We start from the raw sequence: 17,014 nt of genomic DNA on the forward strand, positions 1-17,014 counted from the left end.
CTTACTCAACTTCAGTTGCCTTCTGCCTGTGATCTACCCCACATGTGAGCCCCTGTGTACACCAGACGTCCGAATTGCTCCAAGGAACAGACATTTCACACACACGCACATGTGTACATACACACACAAACTCCTCTGCAGCAAAGCAGCCCATGCTGCCAAGGACGATCACCCATTAGCTCCACATAGGCTGGGTGGCCATTCTAACTCCAAGAAAAACCAAGTTTTACTCCTTCCCAAGCCAGTTACTCATTCCTGCTGCCACCCTGCAGGGAGCACCAGCTGAACTTTCAGGACAAGACCACCAAGCCTCTTGCCCTCATTCCTTTACTCTTTATAACTTTTACCCACTCTTATTTCTCATTTTCTCATCCACACATGCCACCCTTTGCCTCCCCCTCGACTTGCTTTTGTCAATTCCTAGCATGATCTCTGCCTACACACAAAAAGCAACAACTTTGTCTCGTTTAAGCCTCGACTGAAACAACAGTTTTGCAAATTCTATAGTACATCCTTCAGTCTGCAGTGGCCAGCAGTCTCCACTGTTCATACCTACGTTGTCATCAGCCCACATTATCACGCCTTCCAGATTTTGTCACCTTTTCCTCTCCCTTACTTGCACACCACCTGCAGAGTCTGGTTTCTCATTAGACGGCAAGATATCTCAAGCAGAAGCTGTGCGTGTACACAACAGAGCCTTGCAGGAGCCACCAAGTATTTTCACCACAAAACATAAGGATTTAAACTGCCCAGAACAACCGAGGACTTACCGAGCCGTAGAGTTCCCCTTTCTCGTTCATTCCAAGGTAGAGTCCACTGTCTACTCCTCGAATGCTGACCAGGCCCACTGCTATACTGATAAACTCCAGTATACCTAGAAAATACAGGAAAAAGCAAAAGGTGTAGATGTTGTTTCCACTGGAAGATCTTTCCCAGATGTGACTGATCCCTGAGTGGCAAGCAGCTGGTGTCAGAGGTGTGCTTTCCATTTTCAGAGTTATTTGGAGGAAGATGAGGAACAAATGAACACACCTTAAAATACGATCCTTGAACGGTTAGGTTCTTTAAGTCTCTGCTAGAGTGATGCACTGCAGACAGCATTAAGGTATCAAATTAAACATTATTCTCAATCTTTCTCACCGTTTCTAAACAAACCTGAAGCTCAGCCATATTGCACTTGTCAGTCTTCCAATTTGCACAACACCCATGCATTCAAAGAGAAAAAAAAAAAAAGTCAAGTTTTCAGATAGTCAAAATTACCATTATTAAAGAACCTATGAAATCTGTCTTGCAAAGTAAAATTAAAAAAAAAAATAAAAAAAAACCACACTTGAACCAGTATTGTGAGATGAAAATAAAGTAATAAAGTTACACATGGCACCAAAATATCTACTTCCAGGCATCAACGAATCAAGAATACGTGAAAAGATTTACTCACATTGTCATCTTCCAGAAGCTTGAGAAATGGAAATCTGAAATACAGTTCAGAGGCTCACACTGATTTGTCTAGATATTAAGCATCTACTATGATATTTTTTTACTTATCTCAAAATTGAAAATTAAAATATTCTAGAGCTAAGTGATAGCATATAATTGATTGCATCTTCCTGTACACACAATAGCAAGCTTGCCGCAGATTGGAATATTTTGCAGAAAAGCACTCCTGCAAAGCTCCCAGGTTCAGCATCCCTGTGTACAGTGGAGTGAGCACCAACTCAAACACCAGCTCCTCTGCTTCTGAGGTCTGGGGTTTTGTTGGCAGCCTTCCCTGAAAGCTGCTTGCCTCCTCGGTGAGGATGCTACCAGCCAAACCTCACAAAAAGCTAGATTTCTTGTGGAACACGTGGAAATTGCTTCCTATTCTGGAGTTTTCATGTAGAGATCTCACAGGAGTTATCCAGCAATGTTCAGAAGCACACTGCTGCACAATGCTATTCTCTGAGCCACAAAATAAGGCACAGAGTAGCACTTTCCATATATTCTGTGAATTTTCATGTCTAACCACACCACGTAACTATTTTAAAAGCTTATTGGGAATTGTATTTGCATGAAACAATAAAATAACAGTATAGTATGTGTTGAGCCTCACGTGGCCAATAAAAAAGCACTTTCATGGATTTTTTGAACAATTAATTTGGCATCTCCCACAAAATAGTTGGGCACTAATCAATAACAGGCTTGGATCACATAAATCTAACAAAGCACAAGTTGAAGCCAATAGGGAAAATTTATAGCTAAGCTAATGTAAAGATGAAATGTATTCCCTGTAAGGGACTATTGATCATTACCTTATATATTATTCAGTACTACAAACACCATAGTCTTATTGTTTTGATAACCCTGTTTTAAGGCCTGGGCATCTTAAATTATTCTTTACATATGCACTAATCCTAAAATACGGGGAGGAAATATCTAGTAATTATGGATTTTTTTGAAGTAATAAAAAGTGGCAGTGTGCTGTTTATCTGGTATGTGTAGTATCTCAGATACAATCGATCCATTGAAACAATTTAATCATTCCCATTATATCCGGACATGCAATACATCCAGATTTCTTACTAAGGCTTTTTCTGTAAAGCTTTTACCAAACTATCATATTACTTGATACATATTACCAAGCAATTTTAACTGAAGTTAAGTCTTATGTGAAGTGTATATTATACCACACTGCAGCTAAGTCAGTGAGTCTGGCATCTTTCACATCAATATCAATGTAGACTTTAATTGCTGTCCTTGTTTCAAATATTTGTGTGCATGCTGCTTAGTGAGTCAAAAGAACAAGAACAGCACTGTCACATCCCATTGTAAGTGCACAAGACAAATTTAAGGTCCTTGGCAAAAAGCATCCACACATTTGAGATCAGAATAGGGACTTGTTCATTTAAAATATTCAGCAGCCTATTCACAGCAAGTTTTACATGCCATGCTGTTAAGGCTTCAAGAGAATATCTGGGGACAACCATGCAGTCATACAAAAGTTTTGACAGTTTAAGGATTGCATGATTTGGCCCAACACTCCTGTGAATCTTTTCGCTTTATCGTTTCTGTAATGCACCAACAGGCCATAGGATCTGAACCAGATATTAAAATAGATATTCCTTTCAAAATGAGGCTGGACCAAATGAAAATCAGGACAGACCCAACCTTTAAAAGCTAGGTCCCTATTTATAGCTAAAAATGTGGGAGAGAAGAGAAAGAGAGAGGAAATACATCTCTGTACATGGACCCTGAGTATTGTCTTGTCAGGCACTGGACATTTTCTTTAATGAAACCACTTCAAGGCAAAGACCCGCTCCTCCACAAAGAGGTTAGGAAGAAAGTTTGGGGGAAAATTATTCCTTGCATATTGCCATCAGCCTCCTCTGCTGCATGCCCCAACTCAGGACCCGGACGGACACCAGCGGGACACCACCCTCTGACCGTGTAGGGCCGGTCCTGCCACGGGTCACTTACAACACATGAAATTGTCACTTTTGTCCCGTTGAGCTCTGGCGTTGCACAGAGCTACAGGATGCATTTGCCTGGGCTCTAAGCAATGAGCATCTTCCCAACGACGGACCTTTGTGGTTTGTTCCGCCCTTTGCACATTTTTGTCTCTTGCTATATATAGGCCCCTTTTGTGCTGCCGGATTGAAGCGGCATAGCTTCCACTTAGCATCCCAAGCCCCATCTACGACAAGGAGTACGGCAAGCAAGGACCTCTGCCAGCCTCTGCAGGGTTCCCAGAGGCAGCAGCGAGGTGCCCAGCGTGGGGAAGGGAGGCCGCAGAGGCAAGGCCACGCTGCCCTCTGTTCAGTGAAGTGCAAATGGGGCCAGGGTGATAATAAGCGGAGCTGGGAGCAGAGTGGGGGCTTCCCTGCCCCCCCCCCGACCCTAATTTGGGTGCTCAGCTGGAGCAGAGCCCCCCAGCCGCGACGCTTCCCCCCTGTCACAGCTGTCACCACTGCCACACAGGATGCCCATGGGGAGGCCGGGCCGTAGACGGCCACAGTTCCCCCAGGGGCAGCAGGGCCCTGCTTCACGCTTAGGCTGTCACAGTGAGCCCCCAACCCCAGTGCACCCCCTTTTAGGGGGCACCACAGCCTCTCCTTACTGCTGCCACCACACCCCCTCCACTGGGACCAGGCCAGAGACTGGGTGAGGGGTGCTTCTCCCCCACCCTAAAAAAACTGCCCCCCTACAACCTGCCCCCCATTTCTCCCAAGGGCCCAAGAGCTTTGTAGGGGTTTGGGGGACAGAAGCAGCCTGTCCTCCCGCATCCAGCAGTGGACTGGGGGGCAAAAGGGGGGGCTGCAGGGTCCCCCCCCCCGGTACTGAAGCCCCCCCCAGAGCCATGCAGGGCAATGGGGGAAGCAGGAGGGCAGGCGGCTGCTCAGCCCCTGCAGCTGATGAACGCAGCGGGTCCTTGCAGCAGCAGGTCCCGGGGAGCGGAGGTCACCTGCTGACGAGCCCTTTTTTTTTTTTTTTCCCTGCATGCTCCTATTTTTTTTTTAATGCTGTGCATGCAGTACTTGTGCTGACGCACAGAGGCACGCCTCTCCGCTGTTACAGAGTTCCTGAATTTACAATGACTCCACTGTGTGGCAAATGCCCTAGACGAAAGGAGACTGCATCAAAATAAATAAATAAATAAATAAATAAATACGTCTTTTGTCACCTAGCAGAGATAAGGCTTTGATCACCTACGACCGCGTTCCCGGGGGGGTGACACCGAGCTGTGCTCCCCCGGGGAGCTTTTCCCTCCGAGATGGACATCTTGCTGCTGCTGCAGGAATTGCGAAATGCCAGGGCTCCCAGAGCCGGGCGAGTATAGACACACAATATGGCTCGGTTTATTGTATGCAATCGGCACGCATCCAACATAGCATCACAAAAGAATTACTCTTATCTGATGTCTCTCCAGAGGTGTGTGCGTGTGTGTGCGGGGAGGGGGATTCCCACCGGGCAGAGCCCCGAGCAGAGTTTCCTTGCAGCCCCCCCCGGGCTTCTCTTTGTCCTCCTTATTTTCCCGGAGGAAAACTTCCCCCTGCCTCGTTCCCCCCCCCGCAGGTTTCCCCTCGCAAGCTCGGAGGCGACCAAGTTGGCTCCCTCTCCCCCGGGCAGCTCCCGCGTTGGGATGCAGGAGCTTCCCAGGGGAATCGCAAGGCTTTGCCATCACCGAAACCCAAATAGCAGCTGCTAGCCGGTGACCTCCCGACAAACACAACGCTACAAAAAGCCCTCCCCTCTCCCCAAGAAGCCCCGGAGCCCCGTCGCATCCCACGGCTTTGGCGAGCATCCCCCTCCTGGGCGAGGAGTTAGCGCCGGGGTGCTCCCTTGGGGGGGGGGGGGGGGGGGGCAAAGGGATTGGGGCAAAAAAAATCTATTTAAAGCCCAAGCGCTGCAGGGCTGGGGGAGCTGCCCCTCGGCATCCTCAGCTCCCTACAACTGCGGCTGGCGAGCCATTTTTAACCACGGACGCCTCGAATAACGCGGTCACCGCGGAGGGGGGCAGCAGCTGGCGGCCTCCTCCCGAGGGGGGGGGACAGGGGACGGCGGCGGGGCCCCGGGGGTGCCGGCCCCAAGCAGCCCCCGCTGCCGGTGCTCGCCGCCCTACACCTGCTGCCGGCAGCCCCCCCCCACCCCCGGACCCCCCCGCAGCAGCCCCCGGAGCCCCCCTCCCCGAGCCTGCTCCGCGCCCGCAGCGAGCAGGGGGAAACCTGTGCCTGCGGCTATTCGCAGCGTCTCAAAAAATAATTAAAAAAAATAATAATAATAAAATAAATCAAATCAGAAAGCCTTGATGCCGAATTGCTCCGGTCCCCGCGCTACGCCACCGCCTTTCCCTTCCGCCCGGCACTTTCCGCACTTTCTGTGCCCTCCGCTCCCCCCAGCACGCCCGGGGGAGGGAGGCAGAGCCTGGAGCCGGCCTGAGGGTGGCAGGGAGCTGGGGATGGAGGACGAACCTGCCACCATGCGAGCCCTAGCCCTCTCCTCTCCTCTCCTCTCCTCTCCCCTTCCCTGCCTTTCCCTTCCCCCCCCCCCCCCGCCTCTTCCCTTCTGCGCCCTTTCGCGATCATCCCCTGCAACACCGGCATTATCTAAACAGCTTCACCGAGCAATAAAATACGGTTTAGATATGGTTCAACATCTGGCATTAAAACGCGAAGGGGAAAAAAAAAATGAAAATAAAAATAAAAAGCACCACGGGACTTTGTTTTTACGACCGAGTGTAAGCGCTGTCAGGTTGCTTCGCTCCCAAGTTAACTCCTTCCAACAGCTGGGAGCGCGGCTTAGCTAACCTGGTGCAGTCGCCTCACCCCTCCTCAAAACCCCAAAAGAATCGGCTCCTCCGGGCTGCTTTAGGTAACTTGCAAGCTTGCCGGGGCTGGGGGGAGTCCCCCCGGACTCGCGTGTGCGTGGCCGCGGGTGCGTGCCCGTGCGGTCCCAAGCACCCAGGCTGCGGGAATGAAATGGCACGGAGCCGTGAGCCCTCCAGCCCCGGCTGCTGAGTCACAAACAGAAAAGCCATCCTGCCCGGTCCCCGGCGGCTCGCAGCGGGCAGGGAGCGTTTTGCGGCGGGGCTGCGAGCCCCGAGGCCGGCCGGGGGCTGCCCGCCGCCGGGGGCTGCTCGCAGGGAGCCCGGCGGGGGCCGGATCTGCCACCGGGGCAGGTGGTGATGGGGAGAGAAACCGAAAGGAAAGCCCTCGTTCATTTGCGTACAGGGCGACAGCCACTCCCTTCAGGAAACTCGGGGCGTTTGAAATCGTCGTGGTTAATGATTAAAAACCCCTTTAAACTCGCCAAATCCAAGCGTTCCGTAGAAAATTTCTGCTGGTTCCTAAGCAAAAAAAAAAAAAAAAAAAAAAAATCCCCCACACACCACCGCCGCCGCCACCGCCACAGCCACCGCCCCCCTCCCGGCCCCGAAGGGGACCCCGGAGCCCCCCGACCACCGCTACCGAGCACCCGGCGACTTTGGCGAGGGCTCCTGCTCCGCTGCGGCGGTGCCGCCTGGCTACGGCCCCGGCCCCGGCCCCGGCCCCGGCCCCATCCATTTTTCCCCCTCGGCTGCTCAGACCCCGTCGCAAACCCCCTCTCCTCCCGCTTGACACCCCCTTCCCCCCCCGCCGTCCCCCCGCCCGGAGCTGGAGCACATTATTTCATCACATGACCCCTAAAGGGTTAAGGATAATACCTACCAAATCTGCTGTGGTCTTGCCTGGTTCCCTGGATAGTACCATTGGGGAAGATTTCTAAATGAAATCCAGTCCTGCAGTATAGCTGCCTCCGCCTGAGGATCCCCTTTAAATGGTCCAAGTCCGTGACCGCAGGCCCCCTGGGTAGCCCACCTGCCTCAGACTGACCCAGGTGGTCACTTAACAAAACCGGACTATCCACCGGCAAAACGGGCACATTCCCAAAGGGTACTGCATCCTGCACACCGAAATAGTTCCCAACTTCACCTAAGGGAGCCATCAGAAGATTCTGCTTTTAGAGAATAAGAATAAACAATAATGATGGTGCCAAACCCAGGAGATATAAGATTAGGTATATTCCACTCCTCTCCCCTCCCTAGCGCAGTTACAGAGAAAATGTTCTTTCTTCAATCCATTAAATGCATAAATAAAAGTAATATTCTGTTTTGACTGGTACAGGTTCAAGGTCAAACCAGTTAGTCTAAGAAACCACCACTTTATACTCACACACTGACATATTTATAAACATATAGATGTGTATATCTATATAAATGCATATATCCCCAGCTCTTAGCAAGCAATAAGGTCTTCAGCCCATCCAACTGTAATAAAGAAAAAAATCCGTAGTTTCTCCATTTGGTTTAAGATAAGAATGACCATAGCAACTTAAATACCTAGGCGTTATAGGGATTTTTTTTTTTAAGATGCACAGGCTACGTCAGGATTTATGGATTCTGACTCCAGAAAGGCATGCGCTGTTTTTACTCTATAACAGACTGCATACATCAGCATGAATCCTGCAAAGGGGGAGGGGGGAAATCTCACGTTGTTGGCTGAGATAAATCCAAAAAAAAAAAAAATGGAAAGGAAAAAAAGGCAAAAGGCACAAAAAAATTAAAAAATAAAACTTTTGACGTCCAAATCTATTATCCAGAATTCTCAGGAGGCTCAGCAGATGTCCACTGGTTTAGGGTTATTGCCGATCCACAAGCAAAGCAGCAACATACAAGTGCTTGTGCCTTTCTTGGCTGGCTCGAAACAGGTGTTGCTTCTGCAGGGCTCCCTGTGAAATGTTGTACTCCAGCACTGAGCTGCAGCTCTTGACTGTGGATCTCCATCCAGCACGCAGAGTGGCGCAGGAAGAGGCATTGGGCTGGGTTTAAGGTAGTCCTGATTGCTGCTGGAAGGATTCTCCGAGGTCCTAGCGCTCAGCCCTACCTGCTGCAATACAGACGCGCTCCCGGCGCCGGGCACTCTTACTGCTCTGCGGCAGCGCAGGGGCTCGGGAAGAAATAATAAAAGCTGGGGGAGAAAGGGGGGGGGGAGATGCTACGTGCCCCGGGGTCACCCCGCTGCCGGATCAGCTCCGGGGGGTGCCCTCGGCAGCGCCCGCCCCAGGCGCCCCCCCTCCATCCCCCGGGGGCTGCAGCCCCCCGTTGAGCCCCTGCGCCAAGAGGGGTGCAAAGTCAAACCGGCGTGGTCACCGAGAAGTTTGGGAGGGGTTTTTTTCTTATTTTTTTTTAGGGGGGAGGCATGGTCATGGGCCACGCTGCGCGGTTTTCCTCTCCTCTCCTGCTCCCCTTGTCCCCGGAATCCTAAAGCCCCTGTCCCCGGAACCCTGAAACCCCTCTCCCCCAGATCCTAAAGCCCCTGTCCCCGGGATCCTAAAGCCCCTTTCACCCAGGATCCTAAAGCCCCTTTCACCCAGATCCTAAAGCCCCTTTCCCCTGGGATCCTGAAGCCCCTCTCCCCCTGGTCCTGCAGCCCCGCTGTGCCCCCGCACCGGGGCTCGGGGGGCGTTTTGGGGGGATGCCCCTTGTGGCCGCGGGGAACCCCAAGCGCTACGGGCACAAGTCCTTCCGAGCAGGGTGAAGGGGAAGGAGAAGAGGATCGGGGGGAGGCAGGGAGGAAAAATCATCCCCACGGCGCCGAGACGTAAGTAAAGTGTTCTCCTCCCGCAAGCAGAAGTTATTTAAAACCGCCAGGAGAGAGCCGGTGGGGGGCATTAGAGGAGGGGGGGGGAGAGGATTTATGTTTCTTCTCGTGATGCCGATGATTGATGTTATTGTTGTTTTGCCGCTCTCCAATATAGCTGCATTCATTAGCAAAGCGGCAGAAGGGTCTCCTGCCTTTCCAGAAGGATTGCTCGAGCAGAGCTCAAGGACTGGGCACAATGCGGGGGCTGCACGGAGGGAGAGGACGGCTCCCGCAGCCCCCCGGAATTAAATGCAAAACCTGAAGGCAGGCGTGGTTTTTTTTTTTTTCTTTGCGGGGGGGGGGGGGGGGAGAGAAGGAGAGAAAGAGAAGAAATATAGTATCATGGGAGCTGGGGGGAGAGATTGCACGGTGGGAATGATGCTGCACGTCTCAGAGGTGGCGGGGCCCAGGAAGGTCACCCGGTGGAGGCTGGAAATGGAGCTCAGGAAAAGGAGGGTTTTGCAAGGAGGTTAATTAAAAATACTTGACTCTCTGCATGTCTTCCTGAGGGATGGGCATGCAGCAGGGGGAGCGGCTCTCCTGGCCTTCCCCAACACAAAAACCAGCAGCCCAGCTCCCAGCCTTTCAGCAGCCCCCCGCTTGCCACAGTGACTTAACACTTGAGAGGAGGGATAGAGACTTCCAGTTCCCATGTCCGTGGGGGAACCGCAGCAGGGACAGGCTGTGTCCTCAATCCCCAGGGGTGTTCAGGGAATGGGCAAACCCCACGCCAGTGGCACAAGAGCCACCTCCCCTTCATTCGCCTCCATCAGTCATTATTACTATTTGAAAGATGGGTTTCAGCAGCATCAGAGCAGGGTCCCATCCTGCTAGACCCACAAAAACCCACAGAAGAAACAGTTGCTGCACGTCAGTCCGTGCATTTCGAAGTGCCAGGCCAGGCCAGCACCCCCACCCCCAAATCCAGGAGGGACTGCTGCAGCGCTCCCCGGTCATGTTCCATATATATCAGGTTTAAGGACACTGCTCTCACACACACAATGGATGTATCAGTGTGAACAACTGCAGAATGACTTGGGAAAAACTGCAGAACTCGCCATGTCAAAAATCATTATTCTTTATCAACTTGATCACGGCAGTACCCAGAGGCCCCCGCTCAGGGATCACAGTCCCATTGTGCTGGATACTGTAGACACATGTAATCAGAGAGATGGTCTATGCCCAAAGAGCTTATGATCTTAACCCATGATGAAAGACAACAGGTGTATACCACAGACACATGGGGGAAGGATAAGGGAAAAGCAGCGTTGAGAATAAAAAGCAACAGGCCTGGCCAATGACAAGTGTTTTGTGGCAGAAGGAAGTTTTAAGGAGATTTGAAGGAGAACAATAAAGGAGCTTTATGGTTATTAATGGGAAGCTTTTTCCATGCATAATGTGTAACTTGGAAGGGAACATAAAATTGCTTGTTAGGAAATTGGGCTGCTGAGAAGTGAAGGCTTGCGCCACTGGCAAAGCAAAAGGAGCTTACCGCAGAGAGACCAAGGGGCCTGCTATCTGCTGTCTGGTGCTGCTCATTCTGGAAACAGCCTTGCTCCTTCCCAGTGCCTTAAAATTTACAGTTGTAGTCCCAGTGAAAAGTACAACAGGGATTTTTTTTTTCTCTAGCCCAAGCTTCATTATTTTCTAGCTTGTACTTCAGACCAGCATACCTTACGAAAAATATCTGAAGGTAAGGAGGAAGTATTGGTAGAGTTGGTTTTATTTGTTGTTGTTTGCTTTTTTTTTTTTTTTTTTTAAGGAACTCAAACGAAAGCCCACATATTATTGGCTCTAGGAAGTTTAGTGTTATAAAAGTGTTATCTAAGTTGAGGCTTTGATGTCTGAATTACTCATAAGTATCAAAGCCACACATGAATTATGCAGGACATCCCCAAAATTATACCCATCTGTGAGTAGGTGGTGTTCCAACCCTGCTTCACATAAAATCTATGTGTGATGTGTAATGTCAAACTTACCCCTTACAGAAGTATGGCTTTACTGATAGCTCAGGCTGTATTAAAAACCTACACTTTTATCCCCAAGACACGGAGGCAGGAACATCCCTAGCTCCCCTCAACTAGAGATTCACACCCACTTCCCTTATACCCTCCTGGAATTAAAGACTGCATCTGCCACAGTGAGTCATCAAGAGCTTACTCATCAGCTTTATGCAGGATTTTAACTCCTGCTAGCAGAGCTGGTAAGAAGAATCCTGCATTTCTTAAGTAGTTCCTGGCACACATTCTCCTCACATGCACCACACTGATGTGACACCTCTGGCAAGCTTTAAAGTCATGATTTTTTTTTTTACTGTCTTACCTGTACTCTGCGAACCCATTGAACTTAACAAGAACTCTTCACATATCAAACGATGAGTGTCATTTAAAAAAAAAAATCAGCCTACCATAAGAAAATGTTTGTTTGTTTGTTTTTTCTTTCCCACAGATTGCATAATTTCACCAAAAGTACAGAATCCTTTCCTGGACCTACAATAACTAACTCGTTTACTTCCAAGCCCTGCAGATGAAGAATTGGAAGATTTATACTATTAAAAAAAGAGGTTCTACAACTTTCCAGTGAAACGCATGGCATTTGCCAATTTTACTAAAATGTCTTGAGTCAGCAAACTTTAAAAAGCTGCCTTTTCATATATAGAAAATAATACAGAATGTAACGTTACATTCATATTTTTTTTTTTACAAGCAGGAATTCTCAGGGTACTTTGGGAGCATGATATAAACCTGAAGATGACAAGAGCATAATTTATCTCACCTCACATCAGGCTGCTACTGTGGAGACAACTAGATCTAGATTACTTGTTCTTTAATGCAGAGAAATAGGAGCAATTTTAGGGCACAAATCATCTGACCTATTCTAGGCGTCTACTTTAGGATGACATGACTCATGCACTAGAGATGCTTAATTCTTTCCTGTGTATGAAGGGAGCCTATATTAGATGGAGACTTCTCCCTGACAGAGGTCTAGATAGGACTCGATGGATCCCACCTGCTGTGCTATACATGTGATTCAGCATTTCCCCAGAAAGGATGGTGAGGGCATTAAACTATTAATACAGCTGCACAGATTAATTCTCCAAGGAAAACTCTTGTCATCTCAACAAGGAAAAGTTACTGAAACACATGATCATGAAACATTGGGTTACCTGGCAATAAATAAAATATTTGTGAAAACCTATTAGCCATGCAATTCAGGTTGATTGGATTAACATAAGAAGTGCCCATAGGTTTAGGAACATTGATCTAGAAGAATGTTCTTGCTTTTTCAATTCAGAATCAGTAGGAAAAAAAGTAAGGGTACATACTACAAAAAAAAAAAAAAAAGAGATTACCAGAATTTGGAATCCCACGGAAAGGTCTGTTTCATGAGGTACGCTCAGTTCACCAAATTTTCAGATCAGAGGACTGTAAAACATAATGCAGTTTAGGATATAATGCCGTTTAAAACATCAGCATCAGTGTCAGCATGCACATACAGCTGCAGCAGGACATATGACATGGATTTCTTATGCCATTCTGTTATTTTGCTGCATATAAGAATCAGTGAACCTACATTTAATAAGCATGGCAGAATATGATCTTTGGGACTGTACTAGGGAGTAAGCTATCAGGTTACATATTTTAAGATAACTTGATTTCAGTAAAAAAGTAATAATGTCATTATTAGTCAGATTTAGTCCAGTGCATTGACACAGACACAAAGACAGCCTCTTGGAATATATTTGTAGGCAATACTTGAAGGCAGATAAGTGATGAAAGTGTTAAAACTACCAAAGATATTTAAAATTTCTCTGATTCATATATTTGCACAGGGTCCATACCTGCTGATTTTAAAAACAGAATTAACTGATGTTGTAAGTCCCTTCAGCTCAAGAGTGAAAGTGGCATTGACTGGAAGGAGAAAAGAGGAAGAAATCACATTTGCTGCTCATGCATCTGCCTGGAGAGGCCTTCTCATGGCAAGCAGTGCTTGCGGCACAGCTCAGTGTCAGAACTGGTCTGCTATCGCCTGTCCCAGTTTGCATATCTCCTGCCCGGGCTCACTCTGTTTGTGTTCAGAGATTTCTGCCTTCTTCACGCTCACGTGCTGTTGCTGCTCACTTGCGACTGCGAGCTCGGAAGAGTTTGGCAGCAGGCTGCAGTCAGTCGGAGCAGCCTCTAGGGTGTCCCTGAAGTTCTTTCTTAGCCAGCTGTGCTTCGTGCTCGGATCATTCGCTGTCTGAGCGATGGGGTGGCATTCGTACACCAGCCAAAGCACTGATCAAAACCACCCGCTGAACCATACCTCCCAGTGCTGGATCGGGCACGCTGCTGGCAACCTGCCTTGAGCAGCTCATCGCCACCGCCCTTGGGGCCGGGAGAGAGGGTGCCAGCCCTTGGGGGCTGGATGCATGCCCCAACTCACCGCCGCAGCCGGGATGGCAGCCTGGCACCCCTTCATCCCTGTGGAGGACATGGTCCACGCCGAACCCATGCCCACCTTCTGGGATGGCCGACGGCCTCGACGTGAAGGATCGCACCTCCATCGGTGGTAAGGTGGCCACCCAGGGCGTGAGTCCTGCACGCCCCAGAGCCCACCCTCCTCCTGAGGACACCTCCCCGAGGCCGGAGGACGCCTCCCAGACGGGCTGCAGGCGGCTGCTCGCCCCAGCAGCCCTCCACGTCCCCCGGCCACGTCCAGCAGCGCAGGGCCGGAGCTGCGGGAGGGCAGGCGAGGGCCGGGGGAGGGCGCCAGGGCTGCCGGGCAGGGGCAGCCGCCCCGCCGCGCTTGTGCGGGCCTCTCTTGCCCTCTAGCGGGCAAAGCCAGCGGGGCGGCCCCGCAGTGCCCCCTGCGGCCTCCTCCTCCTCCTCCGCGGTCTCCTCCTCCCCTGCCTGGGCAGGGCTCCCTGTGGGACATCAGAGTGTGGGGCACACCTCAGCCCTCACCCCCCCCCCCGTACCAGGGGACACCTGTGATGACCCCCGTCAGCGCCCCACGTGTGGGCTCCTGGGGTCTCCCGGGTGGGGATGGAGGGCTGGGTGCTGGTCCCTGGGCAGGGGTATGCTGTTTTTTGGGGCGGTGGGTGGCTGTGTGCCATATGCAGGCCCATTGGTGATGGATGACCTGGGTGGGGAGGACGCCAAGAAGAGCATGCACTGAAAAGTCCCTAGCCAATATGTCACCACCACAACAGGGACAGGGACCAAGTGCTATGGCCCCAGAGAGCAAATGAGTCCATGGCGATCAGAGGCCATGTGTCTGGGTAGTGGAGGTATCATCCATCTCTGGTGGTCCCTCCAACTGGTTGTGGTTGCCAACCGCCTCCCTATTGCTTGGGCCAGGCGATGGATGAGCCCCAAGGGAAGCACGGGGCTCAGTGCCCCCCACTGCTGGGCAGACATCGGGTACCTGCTGCTGCCGCTGAAGAAAGGAGCAAAAGTTGAGGCCAAGGGTGCCCCAGCCATGGTCCTGCCCCTGGGGGAGATGGGGGCAACTCTGCAGTGAGCCCTTGGCTGAGTGGGGCTCGAGACAAGGCTGTGCTTGGGAAAGGGAGAATGTCCATGCTCATGTGGGACCTTCTGGTGTACCATAGGAAGACTGGTTCTTCTAGTTGTTTAGCCTTTTTATACTAAAAAAATGTCCTTTTTTGCTAATGAATTAGCAATATTTCAGTATCATCATCTCCATCGTCTTCTTCCTTCCCATATACAAATCAATGAAAACTTTGGCTTTTCCTACATTATTTTAAAATTACTACCTCCTTCTAACAAAAGATCTTCTGCCATCTCTAGGAACTCTTCCATTGCAAGTATGCTTTCAAAAATTTTCATTTCTTTTTAAATATGCCTGCATTTGATTTTCTTCCTACAGTTTTCAACTTGAATTTATATTCCTGTTTTCCCTATTTTGTAAATCACTTTATTTTTGCACTCTCCCCATTTTTTAAATTATCACTGAACTACTATAGGCTATTAGAAAAAGTTACCTTTTTTTTCATGAAACACACAGTTTTTATCCTTTTTTTTTTTTTTTTTTGTAATTTCCCATTCTTTGGGAAACCCTGATACCTGTGGGATGCCTGTCCCCTCTCGTCATGGCTCCCTGAAGTTGAGCACTGACAAGAAAGCCCTCTGTTTGCTGGTAGTGAGCGTAGTCAGGTCACTTGGAATGTAATCACTTAGAAACCTCCACTCTCTGCTACAGTATTATAATCCTTTGTAATATTTTGCATGCCTGTGTCTGTTTCATTTGCTTAAACAGTATCCAATTACTTTGTTGATAACTAACATATTTTGCATGTTTTTGCGTGTTGATTTCCTTAATCATTCTGCCACTATTTCACTCAGCAGTATGCAAACTGCACTCTGATTTGGTGACGTGAAGAGACAGAAAATAATATAACCATTTTCTTCAAATAATTACTGTGGATATGTACTAATGTTTTCCTTTTGACCGGCCAAGGCAAAAACATCTCTGACTGCTGTCTGGGCTTGGTGTTACCTCAACTGGGTACTCCTGAACTTCTGCTTTTACAGCGAGACCAGAGACCCTTCCCTCTACAGGGAGGGAAAAGGCTGCTCAAGTAAAGGCAGCAGTCATGGGGAGCTGAGGAACTGTAAGATTACTAAACCATTCCCCATGAAGGACTGCCATCTTCTGTTTGAGCTATTTCTGTTTGCCCAATCTGAAGAAGTTTATAAAGGAACCAGGCAAAAGTATGAGAATAAATGCTTTACATTTTGGAGAGGGTGGGAGGTCATGGAAAATGCATTCCATATTTTGGGTTTGAGAGAGCGTCTGACATATTTGATTGCCCAATTCAAGAAATAACATAAGAACATGGTTATAAGAGACTGGCGTACAGCTATGCCACTGCCTTCTTTGTGACAGTGGCAGTAGGAAACACCAGTTAAGGAGTACCTGTGTTCTTGGCCACCTTGTACAGTTTGTTCCTCTTGTTCTTCACCAGCAACCACGACCATTGGGTTAGGGACATCAAAAGGTACATCCCTGCACATTCTTTCTAGTATCTGCTTGTAGACAGGCTGTTCCTGAATTTGCCTAATCCCAGTTTGACCCTGCCTCCACACTTTGTCTCCTATGAGAACAAATTCCAGAAGTTCACTATCCTCTGTGTAAAAAAACAACTTTCTTGTATTGGTTTAAAACCATTCTCTTACCAGTTTCATTGAATGACTCCTAATCCTTGTGTTGCAACAGTAGAGCAATAGTTATGCCCCATTCCCTTCATGATTTTGTAAACCTTACTCTTTGCCCTTAGACTTCTCCTCTCCTTCTTCTTCTCTTAGGTTTGAAGAGTCACAGTCTATAGAGCCTCTCATCAGGCACCCAGAGGTTCAAGAGTCCTACTTTCCCGTGAGGAGACAATAAACATTTTAAAGATTACTGGAAACTTAGGTAATATCAAGCAAAACTAAGGGGTGATAGAAGATAGGCTCGTTAAGCAGGCTCACATGACATGTTAGATGCAGCTCAAAAGGCAGATTATCAAAAACATTTCAACCGGGAGAATCATGTTGGACATGAGGACATGTTTTTGTTTGCTCCCTGTCAGGTCAGTTTGCCAGGCACTGGTCATGTGTATAGTATGTCAAAAGTTTAGTGGAACCAATCATTGCCAAATTCCTTAACAATACCTGCAATGTGACCATCATCACAGACGGAGAAAGCAGTGGACCTTTCACGTCACGTATCTTGTAGTGTACTAAAGTACCCAGGTGTTGGCCATTATATAACTCTGGTTGGCCATTACATAACTCTGGTAAACACAGTTTTAACCATGCAAACCATATCAAAAATTATCTCAAGTGTTGATTGCTTGGTTAACTATGCTAATG

The 17,014-nt window shown here is 49.0% G+C and overlaps 1 protein-coding gene across 7 annotated transcripts in view; it reads right to left on the reverse strand.

Annotated features, from left to right (window-relative positions):
- Window positions 1-8,474, reverse strand: part of FGF9 (fibroblast growth factor 9) — a 28,256-nt gene extending 19,782 nt beyond the window's left edge. Inside the window, exons 1-3 of one of the 7 annotated variants that reach the window (XM_083834070.1) lie at window positions 8,186-8,474; window positions 7,182-7,445; window positions 771-874 (exon numbers count right to left, since the gene is read on the reverse strand). In XM_083834070.1, coding sequence (XP_083690196.1) covers window positions 771-874; window positions 7,182-7,445; window positions 8,186-8,327 — 510 coding nt within the window. In that variant the 5' untranslated portion in view covers window positions 8,328-8,474. The other 6 variants (XM_083834068.1, XM_083834067.1, XM_083834064.1 and 3 more) reach the window with 6 other exon arrangements.
- Between the last annotated feature and the right edge of the window lie 8,540 nt (window positions 8,475-17,014).

The sequence above is a fragment of the Anser anser genome (assembly GCF_964211835.1).
Source record: "Anser anser genome assembly, chromosome: 1".
NCBI classification, from domain to species: Eukaryota; Metazoa; Chordata; class Aves; order Anseriformes; family Anatidae; genus Anser; species Anser anser.